This window comes from Cylas formicarius, unplaced genomic scaffold (assembly GCF_029955315.1).
Source record: "Cylas formicarius isolate icCylForm1 unplaced genomic scaffold, icCylForm1.1 PGA_scaffold_8__14_contigs__length_24414737, whole genome shotgun sequence".
Classification (NCBI taxonomy): domain Eukaryota; kingdom Metazoa; phylum Arthropoda; class Insecta; order Coleoptera; family Brentidae; genus Cylas; species Cylas formicarius.
The window spans coordinates 3,132,915-3,151,171 of NW_026844361.1; the positions used below are offsets into that span (position 1 = coordinate 3,132,915).

Below are 18,257 nucleotides of genomic sequence, written 5' to 3' on the forward strand. Positions count from 1 at the left end.
TGTGTGAAAAAACTGTATTTTAATATGTAACCGAAATTAGCCTTAAAACAAACAAACAAACAACCTCATTTCTCTTGTTTCTAGTATGGGGAATATAAATATTCTTTATACACTCAGAAGTAATTATATGCATGGTAAAAACATTTTTGCATGCATAAAGTTTAGCCATTTAACACTAAAGAAGTCCGAAAGACTCATGTATTGCATAAAAATTTAAATTTAAAAAATTATTGATCAACCCAATTTTGATCGAAATAATTAGGTACATCGTGTTTATCAAATCAAAGATTTGCCAGCCCATGCATTTTTTGTCTGTTAAAAATATATGCAGAAATTGTCTATCGGGATTTATAGACAACAGCAGCAAATAACTTTTTTCGGGGTGATCAAAGAAATTTTATGGGATTAATTTGTCGAGCGAGCATATCGCACCGCACGTTTGAACTACAGTTTAATTTAATTTGTTCTCAGGGCAGGAAAGCATTGTAACGACGAAAGAACACACGTACGTATTGTTATTCTATATTCCACATTACAAATAGGCAAATACAAGGATAAAAATATACAAAATTACGACTAAAAAAATAACGTTTATAGGTAAAGAAATATTCTAAATCGAGTTAATACCAATGGCAAGGAATCGTTTGTAATAAATCACATACTAGTCCGAATTTAGATTTTTCGTTGGTGCGACCACTTTTTTAGTTCTGTTATTTATAGGTTAGTTGCTAACCGGTAAACAGTTACGTCTAAGTTTTATTATTAGTAATCACAATTACAGGAATTAGTTTTGGTTAGTTTGCGTGCGCGTGTAGTTAGTTTATATAGTTAGTTACGAAAAATAATAGGTCCAATTGAACTAAGTCGGTGTTAGATAAAATTAAAGAGAAAAATGTAGAATATTAATTTCCTAAATAAACACAGATATACTGTAATACACACTTTTATATTGTTGAATATCTTCCATAGGGCTTAGTAGTTTGAACAGTCCGATAGGAAATCTTAAGATTTGTTATTGCAGTCATCTTTGTTATATTGATTTAAGCATTATTAGCAGAAATAAAGACAATATTAGTTATAGTAAGTGGTCTGCAGTGTTTTGGTCAAAAGTTAGACTTAGAATTCAAAAAAATCTCGTTAAGAATAATAAGGGTTAATCATCATGTTAGTTTCACTTATTTCTTCTGGTAACTCTTGTTAAAAGGACAACAGTACACACAGTTAGATGAATCAAAAATGTTATTAGAACTTCATTAGTAGAAAACGACACTGTAAGTGGTCAATCGTGAAATTTGTCGCCCTCGACGATTCTAGTTTGAAAACGGTACCACAAAAGATACCAATACTAGAAAATATCACCGAAAAAATTGATCACCGTAGTCGGGACTATCGCCCCGTTCCCTAGCTATAATCGAAAAGCAAATATTTCCCCAAGCATCTGGGCAGTTCAAATTTGCCAGCCGCTTGTAGCAGTTTGGTGCCCAAGATCTTCCTGAGGTACATACGAATTTGCTTTTTCAACGTCAGCGGGAATTTAGCGAGTTCCAACATCTTAGCCTTCTGCTTGGGATCAATCACCTGATTCCTACGAATCATGCAGGGATCGAACGACTCAGCCGCTTCCAGTAGCAAGAAGAAAATTGAATCGTTCGTTACTACATTCTGCAGGGAATTTAACATACCGTCTGGATCTCTAAACTGCGTCTTCATTATCACCTAAAAAGATACTCGAAGTTTATCTTCCAACCCTTTTATAATGTAATATTTTTATCTGTAATAAACTACCTTTGCTCCATATTTTATTAATAAGTTGACCACGGCTAGGCTCGGACTGTCGTTGCTCGCGATGTATTCGACCAGGACAGGCCTGAGTTGGGAATTTCTGTCGAACTCGTCGTTGAAAACTTTTAAATTTGGATCCGCACCGGCAGTCAATAGCATCTGAAATATTTTTCTTTGTACAATTAAAGTATTGAGGTTATACCTATCTTCCTCTTCCAACCACAGCATACAAATATGAAATAAAACCACATAACACAACACACTGTCAAAAATGTACCTGCAGAATTTCGTATCTATTTGCTATATTATCAGCGCAAGCCACGTGTAGAGGCGATCCAATTATCGGAGAGCTAGAATTTACATCGGAACCTAAAAAATAGAAAAAATACCCCGACATTCTAATTAATTTAAATTTGGTCCCTTACCCGATCTTATCAGAAGTTCCACGATTTTAGGATCGCCTTTCAAAATGGCGAGGTCCAACGGACTGGGCTTCTCCAACTTATATTCCTCTTCGTAGTTTAATCTAGCCCCTTGCTTAATAATTAGATTTATTATTTCGATGTTGCCGGACAAAACGGCGTAATGTAATACCTGAAAGGGAAATTTATTAGTGAAATTACCCCCTTCGAATAAATGCTTATTACGGTTCTGTAGTCGTGTCGCTCGTCGGCCATTGCGTTGACGTCGGCGCCGTACTTTAGTAACAACAGCACGGCTTCCATGCCCTAAAAATAAGAGTATCTAATGTAATAATCGCAAATCCCTTATACTATGCCCGCAGCGCAACTCCGGTTTTACAAACTTCACTTAGACAAAATAATCCGGATAATCAGCACAGGGTGAGGTTAAATCATTTTTTCGGTTAGTGATATTTAGTAACTTGTGAAGGTATTCTTTAGGGGTTGGTCAGTGCAATCGCGTTTTTGATATTTGCTTCTTTGACATCGAAAATGAAAAGATTGAAAACGTTGGTATAATCCGACTCCACGAGGTTATTTTTACAGTTTTTATTTTCAAATTTGATATTATATTTTTTAACACTTGTATTTGGATTTAATTAGGAGGTATTGCATATTTGTTACTTTTCTCTAAAATTTCAAGGCAACTGTCCTCGTTGAAATTTCCTGCTACCTGGCGCCAGAAAATTAAACTTTGCTGTAGCTCACGGATTGCTATATTAGAGACTTTTTGCACCTTTTGTTTTGCTGTGGTTATACTTTATCGTCTATTTGTTATCATAACGTTTTCCCTTGTTACCCGATCAAATTCTAGCGTAGGTGGTATGATAAAAATTTGTTAGTTCATTGCACTTAAACTGTCACCTTTTAAACATTTTTATTTGACTAGTTTCTTTATTTTTATGGTACAAAACATCTGGCACATAGACATCTAACTTCCTTATAGCAAAGATGTCATTTGTAGTCATTGTAGTCATTACCTATTTGGACCAGTGATTTGAAAGTAAATTTTTGTAGCAGACATTTATTTCCCTCTTGATTTTTCAAAAATGCAAAATATATGATAATAACGAGCTAGTGCCGCTGCGGGAAGCCAAAATCATTTTTTAATTCCTAATTTGTGGTGCTTAATTCAGGAGCATTATTTCCAAAGTAAAAGGACCTTTGCCAGAAACCTTATTTATTACTTGCTATTTAATTGTTTTATTAAATAAAGATAATTTAATTAAAAGCTTTAGCTACATGAATACACAATGTGTTGCGTTATGCATTCCTCTTCCTTTTAAATTCCTTACATTCTACCCTATATTTTTTCTCCTAAGAGTAATATTTACAATAAACTTAAATTAATTTTCAACAGTGGCAACTACTCAAGCTTGAACGGAGGTTTAGAAATTCTTCCAGAAGAAGTTATGTAAACGTTTCTAGTAACTTTTCTATCAACATCAGATTTTTTACAGCAATTTTAATGATTTCGTTATAAGATTTGACGCGCTAGTACAATTTCCATTCCAAGTTTCTTGTTTATTTTCGGTCTTGCATCCATATCCTTCCTCTCCCTCTCAAGCCCTATGTAGTACCTAATTTCCTGTTCCGATCTTTTGCTCATAACAACTTCCTTCCCCTTTACAATTAAAGAATTTTTTTATCTAATATAACACGAGGAAGTCTTTGGTTGCTTTTGTCCTTAATTTTTTGCGTTAACATGAAGTTCTGGTAATATTATCTTTGTTTTATTATAATACTTTTTCTCTATTTCTTGATTTTGAGCAATAAAATATTTATTTATAGATTTTGAAGCAGATTTGGTTATCATAATGTTATTGCTTAATTTTCTACGCATTAACAGTTCCGCTAGTGAAATGTTTTCAAAAACAAATACATGGACATCTTTTTTATTATCTAAAATTTTCTTTAATATCTTTTTAGCAGTTTGTATATTTCTTTACAGAAATTTTCATATTCTTTGGATCTTAGCTGTGCACAATGTATATAATCTTTTTTGCCACGTTGCCAGTCATTACCAGGTGCTTGTATATATCTGCTGTCTCCCATTTTGTTAATTTGTTCCTGCTTTTTCTTTCATTTGCTAACAAGAGAATTGCGCCATATTACTTGTTAAGTTTTCATGTTTCATGTGATAACCTTTTACCGTAACGTCAGTCAAAAAGAAAGTGCAAAAACTAAAATAACTTTAGAAAACTTTGGTTACAATTAACATGACTATATGGATATAATTGTATTTTTTTTCCTTTTGTACTTGGACATGGTGTATACTATGTATTATAATGTATTGTAATTCAGTGAAATAAAATTCTATATATCTATTAATAACAACATAAGGGCAAAACGCCCCCTTTTATTAATTTTGGTGGATTTTTGCACCGATTAGTTTACAATGGTAAGGCGATTTATGTTATTAACCTGCGGTTGTCTGACAGCCTTCATCAGCGGAGTCAGGCCGGACCTGTCCCTGCTGTCCGGGTTTGCGCCAAACGTCAACAAGAGTTCGAGGAACTCCAGGTCCGTAACAAGGTTGATTTCGGATCCAAAAAAATATCGTTTGTTAGGATCCGCGCCGTGTTCCAATAGCATTCTCGCAATGTGCATGTGCTTGTTGCGAATGGCGAGTCTCAGAGGTTCGTCGCACAATGTGGTACGAGGAAAATCCTCGTCGGTGTCCGGGCGGTAGTCGACTTTGGCGCCCGATTTTAACAACAGACGAACGAATTCTTGGTATCTGAATAAAAAGCGCAAATTACGGCACTGATTTCTGCTGTTGAAAAGCAAAGGATAGGGAGTACTTATGCTCTGTTTCTTGATGCGAAAGAGTAAAACTTACGGCTCTCCAAAAGGCTAATATTGTACCTACGATTATTTTCAAGGGTGCAGAGAGTGTTTTAGTGTTTAAAATTAGAATTATGGTTACTTTTTGATGATTGTTGGCGAGTTCGTTTTTGAAAATATCATCGGATCATCAAAGTAAAAGTAGGAGGAAGAAAGGAAACTATAATAAATCGTCAGAAGAATAATAAAATCAAAAAATACCTACTTTGGACAATATAATGTCTGAAGTGACGGATGATTTCATTCGACGCATGGGAAAACTCTGAAGGAAATTAATTTTTAATAGAAAAAGACGAAATGGGGAAAATAGGAATATCTGTTATCTGGGTAGGTCAAGGATAAACGCACTCCGTTGGTAGCAAAAATGGAATTGTTGTTTCGATCAAAACGAACTGGAGACAGTCATAAAGACAAGAATGCTGATATTGTGCAGCCTTCTTTCAGAAAATGCTAGATCTTATCCCTCCTTTGTCTGTCATGGATAATATGCCAATGTCACTCGAGAAAATGCGAAAAAATATTCACATCTTGGCTTATTTTAAATAAGAAGCAATTTCAACAAGATATGGTACAAAAGAAACTTCTGAAGATTACAACAACTTACAACTAATGAGAAATGTGTTTTCAGTTTTGGTTATTTTTGGAAGAATCCAGAATAATTCGTCTGACTGGTAAGAACATGATGACTAAAATTTATAAATGAAAATGTATTTTATAATTTATTCATTTTCATATTATTTTTACTTCTATACAAGTTTTTATTTGCTTGATCTTAGCTAATATTTCAATTTTCTGCCCACCTTTATAATTGTAATCATGTATAATTATTGTTATCCGGTATCACATTACTTTCATTCGCCAAACTTGTCTTTCCATTGTATACAAATTAGTGTGATCTTAATTTAGAAACGATTGGAGAGATGCAAGCCTTAAAAACTGAAATTTAATGATCCGTGTCGTTGCAAATTTGCACTTTATTACTCTCTCGCGTTAAGAAACGAAACATAACCTTGAAATAGGGGCCCTTACCCATGTTCGGCAGACAAATGAAGCGCGCTGTAACCGCATTCGTCGGTCGCGTTGACGTCACCACCTCGCGTGAGCAGCAATTGGGCCGCCTCGTAATACTTCTGCCAGACCGCGTAGTGGAGGGGGGTTAGACCTTGGGTGACCGGTTCATTGACCTTTTTGGACCAAACATTTACGGGTAATTATCACAATATTAGAAATTATTTTGAGAAGGTATCGTGGCCATATTCATTCATACCTTTTAAAGTTCACAACAGAAATCTCCAGAGGCCTGGTATATTGACAGTACCATAACATACAAAAATTGTTTTTAGGCGAGTATTTTCGTACAATGTTGCGTCATGCATGAATAAATTGAATACAGTAGATTTTAATTTTCCCTGTGAGTCTTTCTGAACAAAATATATGAAAACAAGAAAATATTGCATTCTAGTTTTGTCCTGCCTCTTTAATCTTTGCAGGGAAATTTTGGCTTATCAACAACATGGATTTGTACAGGGTAGATGTACCGTAACAAATTTACTCATCTACCAACAATTTTTATTGCACGCCTTTGAGGAAGTTTGGTCAGGTGGATTGTGCCTACACTGAGCTTAGAGCTATGGGCCTGGGGGTTGGACTGGTGCAGTGGATTCAGTGTTTCCTGTCTGGTCGTACTCAGTTGGTTCGTATTAATAGTTTCTCAGGTAAACTTGATATTTTTTCGGGAGTCCCCAAAGGTTCTCATACTGGACTCATCCTTTTTAACTTGTTTATAAATGATATTGTTAGTGTAGTGTCGGACTCGCAGTGTGGACGATTTAAACATATTCAGGAGGGTTGGGTCGCGCGAGGATAGTCTGCTGCTTCAGAGGGACGTGGACAGTGTTTGCATGTGGTCCAAGATTAATAGTCTGGCGTTCAATGTAAAAAAAAATGCTGTAGTATTAGTTTTAGTCGTTCGTTAAGTATGGTTCACAACCGATATAGCATTGATGGCGCCGAGATTGAGGCCGTCACTAATATTAAAGACTTAGGTGTTTGTTTCGATTCTAAGCTAAGTTTTGTGGAAGTGGTAAACAGGTCTATGCGAGTCCTTAGGTTGTTGTACGCAATATTGACCAACTTACCCCACATTGCTTTAAACTCATTTATATCTCTTTGGTTCGCTCTGCACTGGAGTATGCATTTGTGGTATAATGGGTATCAACCACAGTGTTATAACTAAGGCCTTCAATATTGATACTCTTCAAACCAGAAGATTTCAGAGTGATTAGGTTTTCTCTTGAAGATTATGAATGGTTGGTATTATGGTCCAGCTCTTTTACATAGCATACAATTTAACGCATATTACAGAAACTGTGATAACTCAATGTTTCGCATACCTTTCCAGCGCGCAAATTATGGAGTTTATTCACTCATTACTAGAATGCTGAAAGAGTGCAACTGTCTAAAGCTTAATTCTATTTATTGTTATTGTTATATTTTGTTGTGGTTTCTGGCTGTTATAATGCTGTCTTTCTCTCTCTTTGCCTTCAATGAATGTAACAGTTTTGTAAATTGGTTAAACCGTAAATAAATAAATGGCCTTTCTGAAGTGGTATTATTATGTATTACGCGCGTATTATGACAGCAGCAGATTGTTTTTTTATACGTACTTTGGCTCCGCAGGCGAGCAAGATCCTGATATCGTCGAGCGGCACCATTCGAATGATGGAATCCGCCAGCTCCCTTTGGAGGGGGTTCGTTATACACTCGGTAGGCATAGTCTAAAACAAAACATTATCTAACTTAAAGTATATCTTTAAGTCTTGGCCTGTTGACGGACCCTCCCCCAAAAAGTAATCATGGCCTTCATACCTATTGTTACTAGGTTAATGCAATGGAAAAAATAATTAACGAGAAAGCGAAACGGCTTCTGCGAAATACAAATCCGCGTTATGTCTTCTTGAAATCATTTGTCATACCAAACAATTTGTAAAAAATGTGTATTTGTACAAAATATACTATACTATGGAGCTAAATTAAACTATGACTGAAGGAAAGAAGGTGAAACGTAGTATTATTAGTATAGACTTGGGTTTTGGGTTAACTATGTATAGGCCGTTCATCTTAGGACCTTACCTTATCTCATAAACTATAGGGGATGGAGTCAAAAGTTACATACAAAATTTAATTGGAGTATTATAGATCTTCAATTTATTTTTATGTTGTATATACAGGGTGTTTCATTTTTCGTGAGCGAGTATCAACTTTCTTATTTTAAATGGAACACTTGGTACATTGTTTCATTTTTGAATTCTATATAAAATTCGAGAAATATTTTGTGTATAATGTCCTATACCTAAGTCTAACCATTTTTTACGTTTTAGATAAAAAATGAAATTTTAAAAAATGCTAAAAAACTTGTTTTTTTTTAATGGAAACTACATATTTTTATAATCTTTTCATATTTAGCATTACAAATTAAGGCAATTTTTACTTTTTGAAGTATTTCCTTTTAAACATTTGTCTATCACAAATAATATGCTGTTGCCATAAAAGTTTAGTTAGTGTAAAGTGCTTTGACGGCGTTTAAACAAAACAAGTGCTAGAACGCTGCCTTCTTGGACGCGGGTTTTGTTGCTGATTACTGTCATAATTAAAATATGACACGTTATTGATTTATTTATGTATTGTTTATAAATTTAATTTTTTCGCTTGCTTGCGTATCATGTTTAACACAGAGGAAAAGATATGTTAGAAAGTTACATATCGGCGGGCTCTTAAGGAGACGCCCCTAAAAAAAGAATTTACTAACACTTTAGAATATATGGAACCTTGAAGAAAGAAAAAGATAGATGTCTTATTTTGAATGATGAAGAGCAACTTAATATTTTGTTGCATTTTGCAGAGACCCCTGAAGATCCCCGAAATGCGTCTTTAGATCTAGATATCAAAAGAACAGCGCTTCGAACGTTCCTTCGAATAAACAACTGGAAGTCCTATAAATTCTGTTCAGTGCAGAAATTAGAGCAACGGGATTACAACATCTGGTTATATTTTTGCAACAATCTTATGCAGAGACACTCAGAAAATATATGTGCTAATATTTGGAAGAATACCCATTACTGGAGCAATAAAAATAATAAAAAAACGTATGGAAGTTACAAGATCAACTAGAACTTCTATCAAAGTATGGTGCGCCATTTGGAGGTTCTGAATAAAAGGTCCAGTATTTTTTGATCGGAAATTAAATTCCCAAGGCTACTTAGAGCTTTTAAATATTATCCATCTCTGTGTTGAAAAGGAAGTGCTTGAAAGGGAACAACAAAATTTAATTTGGCAGCAGGATGGCGCTCCTTATCACAGAAGTCAAGAAATTAGCACCTATTTAAATGCATACTATAGAGAATGGATTGGGGAGAATGGTAGTTACGCTTGGGCTCTAAGGAGCCCCGACTTAATTCCCCTAATTTTTTTTCTATGGGGTACACTTAAACATTTAGTTTGCAAACACAAACCGTCAACGGATTTTTAAATGGGACTGAATCTGTTAGAAATGCCATTATGTTTTTAGAAACCCTTTATACTACTTGTATTGCCCAAAGTGGAGTATATGTTGAACAACTGTTACAATAATGTAAGCTATTAATTGTTTATTGATCGTTCGTTAATAAAATATTCACCAACGTTATCGCGTATCCTTGGTCTTATTCTGTATAAATAATGCATACATACATTTGGATCTTCATAAGCGCATCGGCAAGATTATGGTCAACTACGAAATGGTTAATCATAGTGGCAGCACTTTAGCACTTGTTTTGTTCAAACATAGCCACCTTACACTAACTGAACCTATATGGCAACAGCATGTATTATTTGTGTTTAAATGGAAATATTTCAAAAAGAAAAAATATTAAGTATATACAACATTATACAAAATTACTAAATAAGACAAGACTATAAAAATAAGTAGTTTTCATAAAAAAAAAAGTTTTTTGGTAGTTTTTTAATTTCTTTTTTAATCTCATTTTGCGCGTAGCTTGTATTAATATATATCGAAATTTCTTATGAAATCTGTTATTCGAGTCCTTTATCTACATCAAAACTTAAGCCAAACAATAAACGCTTCCGAATGAAGAAACTGGCAGATATTTTACGTCTTGCGAATGTCATTTCTCGCATTAAAAATTAAAAATGTCGAAAACGGTTAGCCTTAGGTATGGGACATTATACACAAAATATGTCTAGAATTTTGTATAGAATTAAAAAATGAAGTAATATTCTAGGCGTCCCAGTTAAAATAAGAAAGGTGATCTTCGCCGACGAAAAATTAAACACTCTGTATATACAAAATGAAAATAAATTAAAGGTTAGTAATGTCTCAATTAATTTTTGAATTTAACTTTTGGTTCCATCCCCTACATTATCGCCAAGGACACCTTTTTACGACTCCCAAATTTAAAATATATATTTGTTTTTAGTCTCTAGTATTATCCGCTATTCCCTATTACTTATTTGAGCAAAAAAAAGATTCAGATAAACAAATAATGAAGTTCTTTCCATACTTCACTTAACTTCACAAAGGAAATGCTATATAGCACGCGTCATTGCTTTATCTAAAATTTCTTACCCAGATAAAACATCTGCGCTTGAGTTCTCGATTCTGTGGTCTTTCCGTTGTAGACTTAAGAAATAAAATCACGAGGCAAATTTGGCAAATGCGCGTCGGGAAGCGCCTTGTGTACAAACACGTAAACAGGCGTCGGGAACCATGACCTTGGTGCCCGTCTAAAAATACCCGATTTTATTTCCAGAAACGCGCTTTCTTCCGAAACAGCTGTTGAACTTTGTTTGCCAACGTCAACTCGGAATTAATCGATTAATCGGGTATTTTGAGTTAATTAACGAGCACCGTGGTGCACAGGAAAAAAATCAAAACGACCACGAGCGAGATACGCTTTTGGTATGTCTTTGTTATGGTCTATCCGAATATCGAGAGAAAAGAAAAAAAACGTCCGGGACACAGAAGACCAAAGGCTGCGCGTTTTATTTTATTTCAATTACCCATAGATATATATCGAAGACATTGTTTCCATCTTAAACTGATGCAGATATCTAGACGAGTTGAGACAATGTTGGCAAGTGCGGGTGTTTTCACTGATACAACATACTCACATTTTGATATATTCAAAACTATAGGTAAATTAGAAATTTCACGCAATATACGTTAACAAAATTTCCTGCTAATAATGCGTTAAATATTATTATTTAATATAAATATATTAATATACTAATATAAAATAACAGATTTTTTTTAACAATAGCGATATGGTTGGTAAGAAATGTCTTTCTTTTTCAATGTTTCAATTGACAACGGTGCAACGAATAAACACTTACGAGCGGAGCGAGTGTTTAATAAACGAGTGACTTAAAAAGTTTACCGAATATGTTGCATACTATACTTTTTCTACGACCGTTGGTTTTTGGGTACATCTTCGCCAAACAACAATACATTCACTAACATGACCGTCACAAACGTCAAATTCAAGGCGTGGGAAATATCTCCGAAATCATCCGATTGCTCCCAAACCCGTGCGGTAAAATCCCGGAAATCTCCGAGGTGGCTCGGATCCGTGGGAAACGAAACTGGCGTGGCAAAGTGACGCTTCCCGCAAGCTAGATCGGTGTGTAATTAGGTATTTTACAAACGGGAGTAGGAAAAGGTGTTTTCGGATATTGCTGTTACAAAGACTAGTAGTATAAGTACCGCAATACTGAGAACTGCTTCTTCTTCTTTCGTTCAATAAGCAGTGGGGCAACACTACTATCATCATTCGTCCATTATCAATGTAAAGAACTTGGCACTTTGAATTTTGAAGCGCTAGACAACTTTCTCGGCCAGTTGTTATCCTGATTCGGGTCTAAAGGCCATCGTTTGTTGGAAGTTCTTCAGGACAACAACAGTTCCGAAGTGGCGGGTGTGCTTGATTTCTTGCTTTGTTTATTTGTGCTTAGTAGATTGTTCAAGAAAGCTTAAAGACCTCGGATATGGTTTGCATTATCTGTATGCCAAGTTTGTTTAATTTTATTATTTATAATATAATTATTAAACTTTAAGTATTGTTGCATTATAATCCTATAAGCTATAAGATAATATAGTGGCCCTATTACGGTAAAAATTGATGCGCCCTTCTTAGAGAAGGTATGGAACTTTTGCGCATGCGTCACCCCCAACTGTCTGAGTTGCTACATTGCCGTAATTTTTCTGGAAATTGATTAATTTTTACAAGAACGCAACATCAATCTCTGAAATCCGAACATTATTGGTAACGCCGAGATAAGTAATTACTATTGTCACAGAACAGTTTGTGCCCGGTGCCATTGTCGTTTTCATTTTTGGTGTCAATATTTCCGTGCCGTATTCACAAACTATAATCTGTGCTTTCAATACTTTACTCTTTTACGAAATTGCAGCAAATGTGGCAAATATGTGGACGTCAGAGAAACAGTGATTCCTATATATTTTACATCTAACAAAACTGGAAAAGAGGCTTACAGAAATTACTAAACATAATTCCCTATATTTTTACGTACACTTAAATAGCTACGTAGAAATATAAGAAAACTATTGAGCTACAAGTTGAATTTTTACTAGAACAAGCATGAGAAGTACCCATTGTCAACTACTGTCTATAAAAGGTGCTTCTTGAACATTTTTTCCACTTAGATGTTATTTCAATAGAGGTTAAACCTATCAGTTTATGAAAGCTAATGCTTTGCGCCCATTTGCGAGCAAAAAAAAATCGGAAAAAATGGCGTACATGAAAAAATGCATGTAGAAATTGCATTGTGTCTATAGTGCTTAAAGAACAAAAACGCCAAATTAATTACAGAATTATACTGACGCTAACGCGGGTGCAATTCTGCACTGCTTTTCCACAAATTAACTCCTTTTTCGCCTGAAAATTTAATACGGTTTCGACATATTTTGAGGAAATACTGCAGTAAAAATGCAGCATCCAAACATGGACGATTTGTCAGAGGCCATATTGTTTGTTGAAAGAAACAGGAATTAATGCGGTCTCTTTTAAATTGGACGTCTGTGGAATTACCAAAGCGACGGAAAATCCGAAAATAAAAATTTTGCATCCGAGACTTGACGAAAGGTATTTTTGAGAGACTGCCATCGGATCGTCAATTAGGAATATTAGTGTGGATTTAAAAATAAAGATTATAGATTTTTTGCGCGAGTGTGGGAATCATTTCAGGCTCGTTTGCGAATATCGCGTCCACAAATATATCCCTATGCCTGGAAAATGTCTGCTAAATGTAATTTATATAAAGTTTTCGTTCACTAATAGGCTAAAAAATATTCTAACGTGTAATTGGCACTAATTTTCCCAAATGTTAAATGAAGATCTGATGCATGTGTATGTGTGTGTTGATACTTAATACTTCATTTTAAATGTGAAAAAAGGTGATGGGTCAGGCATTGGCTTAAAAATATAAAGTAAGAATGGTCAAAACGAGGTAAAAATTTAAAAAGGACCGTGAACAGTTGTCACAAAATATTGGTAAAAGCCCAGACAGATAAGATGGGACAAGATAAAGTTATGGGCACCCTAAGACTTTTAGCGACGGGTGAAACTTATCTCAGCCTAGTGTGCAGCTTTCGAATATCAGTCCACTATTTCCTTGTGGCACAGCAACAAGTTTAGACATTACATTACTTAAAAAAATGAAGCACCAACATCTAGAGAAAAAAGAAATTGCAAACAATGACATTTATAAAAATTACGTATTGAGTAACAGATTATACCATATGAGCTTAGTATTAGAGCAAAGTCGGCAACAAAATTCAATTAATTTTTATTATAAGAATATCCATACGAAAAGCAATAGGTTTGGTATATTACTAAAAAAAAGGAGTAAGGCAGGCAAGAAAAAAAAATTAAATATGCGTTGTTTGACTAGATTTTAACATATTTGACCTCCTACTTCATTAATTATCGAATATGGGAAGTAAAATCGCAATTTTATTATTACTTGTGAGGGGTTTTCTCTGGTGCACTTTAAACACTTTCCCAACATATTTTACAATAACAACATTGGTTGAAATAGAAACAGCAAGACGCTATAGAAATTTTGAAAATAAGTCAATACTATATATGGTATATGGTAAAAAATTTGATAAGACTCGTGTTAAGACAAACATTCTTTTATTATACAAATAGAATTGTTTTGTGCAGTACTCGCATTTTGTGATTTATAGAATGCCATCGCTATTGATGAGGGCTTATATCAGATATTTCCTATCAAGGCTTTGTCAGTATTTTCGCGAAATCACGAATGTATATTTTGTATTTGTATATTTTGTACATTTATACCAGTTTACAAAAGAAATCTCTAATAGCAGTAGTAGACAACGCTAATTATAATTTAAAAATACATCACATTCAAAGTACACCTATAAAAATAAACAAACGGAAAAACAAGCTTATATGACATACGCCACTTCCTGAAACTTTTTTAATTAAAATTCAGTTAGTATATTCTCTAGCTTTGCCCAACAATTAATATAAGTATTTTTTTGCAATCCGTAATTTTGATAAAAGTAACATTAAAAAGGGTACACTCAGTTTAACCGAAGAGGCTATATTATGAAGGCCTATCAGTCGAGTCCAGTGGCAAGCAAAGGGAGATAGGAAATCCTTCCAATTAGAAATAGAAAAGAAAATCATGTATTGATTTGGTCGTTACTTTTATTAAATCCTTCATAGATATAGGTAGATGGGCACAAGATCTTTTTAATTAAAATTCATTTGACATGTTTTCTAGATTTACCTCACAAATTATTTGAATTAATTAATTATTTTTTTATTATCCATATTGTGATAAAAGCAACATTACTATTGTTATTTGTTGATGTATATTACGTAAAAGTTAATAACAAAATGCATTTTCATGAGTATGAACTAAGTTTTCGCGTCTATAAATAAATAACTGCTTCTTCGAGAATTCCCGCAAAATTCATATTTTGGCGGTAAAATTTAGTTCATACTCACGTTGGCAGGAAAGTAAGAAAAATTTCTTTCAATTGCAGTTGACCATATATTTAAATATTTTATCTATGGATGGCACACACAGCTGTAATAACATAATCTTGCTTTATGTTTGTGAAAAACTTCGTTAATCTGCGTCACGCTAATCAACTTTGATAGTGCACCGACTTCATGAATTAATGCACCAAGAAATGCTAATAAAACACACTCCCACGCAAAAGACTTACGTAGATTTTGGTCAGGTAGTAGCAGTAACGGAGTTGTACCAAACCGAACATACTGCGCATCTGAATTCGCAGATATGCGGATAAATCGCCGCGATTGATCGGATAAGGCGCAAAAGATCGAACTGCGTTTCGGATGCGGCCGTTGTTATTATAAATTCGGTCCAAAATAAACAACGTTCGACGGACCGCGAGCGTAAAGCAAAATAAATTTGGCAATAATAAATGGTACCTACATGTACTTCGGCGGGGTCAGTTATTCCAACCTTTCGGACCGGAGAAGGTCAACAACGTACACTTCACTGCGAATCATTGCACCGTCGTAGCATTTTTCGCTTTTCAAGAGAAAATAAACTTTCAAACACGGCCGAATGATTTTTGCCATTTTTTAGCGACTTTTCTAGGTTAGGTTTGTCCAGGAACGGACTAACGCGATATTAAAATTTAACAAATATTAAAGCATTTAAAAAAAGGGACTTAATTCCGGCTCTTGCAACGCTTTCTAAGGTCAGCATTCGCAAGTTGTTTATAGCTATGCACTGCTTCTTAATGCGCGAAAGTTATAAATCATTATTGCACTCTAAAACTTGGTCTTTATATAACGCTAATTGAAGCCTATCACGTATTTGAAAATTAAAGTGAGAAGACCGATATAGTCACAATGTGTTATGTTAAAGTGGATTTGAATCGATAGCTCTATATTTTATTTAGAATTATTTTTGAAAACAGGAAACGTGACGTCACCGTCTCATATGCTAATAAGTTTTCTTTCGCCCGACAAAAAAATGTTTTACACAACTGAACTCTCGAAACGAAACATAACATCTAGCTATTCGCTGAATATTAGTCACGACAATAGCCTGTGTAAATTGTATTGCCTCGAGAACTTCAAGTAAAAGCTTTTAGTTTGTTTTTATTCATACCCCCAATTTCTGTTATCTGCCCATCTCTATACAAATATCTGCCAATCTCTATACAGATATCTGCCCATCTCTATAATTATAATCCAATATAATAATAATTATTATATGGTGTCTCCTCTAATTGGAAGACTATGAGCACGTTTGATATTTTTAAGGTCTCAAATTGTACTAACATTCTTTTATTAGAGGAAAAAAGTATATCGTCGTCATCTTTGACAGTCTACTTACTACTGACAACTTAAGAACATAAAATACAATTGTAACTACCAACTTAATGTTTTTTTTAATATACGATAATTTAGGAACGATTTGAAGTGTGTCATTAATCTAATTTTGCGCTAAAAAGTATATAAATATAAAGTATAGCATAATAAAAGTATAATTAAGATTTAACGTTTTAACGTTAACATGTGTTTTATAATTATTTGCATATTTATAATAAATTGAATTTACCGGCGAATTAAAAATATTGCATATATTGGTGACACTGTTTTTGACTTTTGTCATCCACAAGTATTTAGTGTTTTTGGGTGTGTTCCGTTACTTCTAAATGTAAATAATTTAACAATTTAAGCATTTTTACTTTTACAACTTAGTTTTAATAATTTTTCAAATATTTTTGCTTTTTTGCGTGTTAATAACAAAACGCGGCAAGTTACGTTTCGTCGTGAACCAACATTTGAAAATTGGATCTGCAAATCTAGTAAGTATTTTGGTGGTACCGAACATTTTTCGATATATTCCTAGTATTTCTGAAGCCCAAATTTGAGGTTATCTTTTACTGCTAAATCAAGCCAATACCTATTGTTATTTTGCTTCTGTTATTACTGACTGGTGTATTCATGAGCATTGTCGCAATCATGTGGTTATTTTTTAGCTCGAATTTCGGAGATGGGTATCGAGCCCTCGCAGAAAATTGATTACCGTTGCGATAAATTTTAGTAAGGAAAGAACTTTACTGATTTACCAGTAGTCGGTTACAATGTGGCATATAGTTAGGGTTCTTTTGGTTATCCTCGAATTAAAAAGAAAATAAAAACAATACACCGTGATACCATCGAGTGAATGCACAACTTTATCACCGACACAGATCTGGATCCTTCACGGTAGGTATAAATTAAAGAGCGTTGGCATTAACCGCCTGGCGTGACAACCATTGTAAACGTATTTTCCAGACGAAAAAACAAAAACATTCGTGCGTTTTGGTTAGTTATTGCGTGTCAGATTATTAATATCAGTTGGGTCAGGATAATGCCGACGTTTCGCGTTTGTTACTTTCTGGAACATGCTAGATGCGCGTATCAGCGACGTAGAAGGCCATATCACAAAGACGACTTGATTTTAAAACTCACTTATGTAAGAAGACCGCTTACCTCTCGCAACCTTCTTCCTGCACTGGATAGGCGAACCTCCTCAAAATCGTTTTGTGGGGGGCAACCAAAAGCTCGCGGCGACTCAGAATTTAACACTGCTGCGAATTTATTCCAAAACTTACTTTGAATTGCCGTCGGACTACGTCAAACTGCCAGCTGCGTAGCGAAGTATTTTCTATTTATATATAGTCGCCGTGTGTGTGTGCGTGTGTTTGTGAGTGTTTGGGACGTCGCAATTGCTCTTGTCCGCTGGCTATGATAATCGACGTCCGCCTCTGATATTTCCAAGAAACTAGTCTGGTCGTGGGGAGGGGTTTTCCTCAAAACTTACTCAAAAATTGCGAAAATCAAAGCACAATGTGTGTGGTAAGTACTCTGGGGTCGAGAGTAACGATCTTGGCAAGCTGCCAAGTACGGAATTTCCTTTATCTTTTGAGCAAGATCGAAGCGGTCGGTGCCCGACCTTTTTTTTTTGTTCCGAAAGGCAGTCGATCTAACAAAAAAAGAAGCTCTTCCGCTGTTTGTTATTGTTATCGGAAAAATCTGGTTTTAACGCAACGTATACCTTTCATTATCCGTTGGATAAAGAATT

The 18,257-nt window shown here is 34.6% G+C and overlaps 1 protein-coding gene across 3 annotated transcripts; it reads right to left on the minus strand.

Moving 5' to 3' along the window:
* Nucleotides 1–516: 516 nt before the first annotated feature.
* LOC132706609 (ankyrin-3-like) lies at nucleotides 517–18,024 on the minus strand. Of its 3 annotated transcripts, none has more exons than XM_060678043.1 (9): nucleotides 17,666–18,024; nucleotides 7,757–7,867; nucleotides 6,120–6,274; nucleotides 4,668–4,983; nucleotides 2,430–2,510; nucleotides 2,208–2,376; nucleotides 2,060–2,151; nucleotides 1,786–1,941; nucleotides 517–1,716 (listed from the first exon to the last, which is right to left on the minus strand). In XM_060678043.1, the coding sequence occupies exons 2-9, from the start codon at nucleotides 7,862–7,864 to the stop codon at nucleotides 1,402–1,404; spliced, it is 1,392 nt and encodes a 463-aa protein (XP_060534026.1). In that variant the 5' UTR covers nucleotides 7,865–7,867; nucleotides 17,666–18,024; the 3' UTR covers nucleotides 517–1,401. The 3 variants fall into 3 exon arrangements, with proteins under 3 accessions (XP_060534026.1, XP_060534027.1, XP_060534025.1); XM_060678044.1 differs by lacking the exon at nucleotides 17,666–18,024 and adding an exon at nucleotides 15,606–15,765; XM_060678042.1 differs by lacking the exon at nucleotides 17,666–18,024 and adding an exon at nucleotides 15,373–15,508.
* Between the last annotated feature and the right edge of the window lie 233 nt (nucleotides 18,025–18,257).

What these genes read in the sequence shown, in the direction of transcription:
- LOC132706609 (XM_060678042.1), bottom strand. Translation starts at nt 15,432, where the DNA reads ATGCGCAGTATGTTCGGTTTGGTACAACTCCGTTACTGCTACTACCTG. An exon ending in ATAGATACGAAATTCTGCAG is followed by an intron (nt 1,942 to 2,059) that starts GTACATTTTTGA and finishes AAAATATTTCAG; the next exon opens with ATGCTATTGACTGCCGGTGC. An exon ending in TAATAAAATATGGAGCAAAG is followed by an intron (nt 1,717 to 1,785) that starts GTAGTTTATTAC and finishes GTATCTTTTTAG; the next exon opens with GTGATAATGAAGACGCAGTT.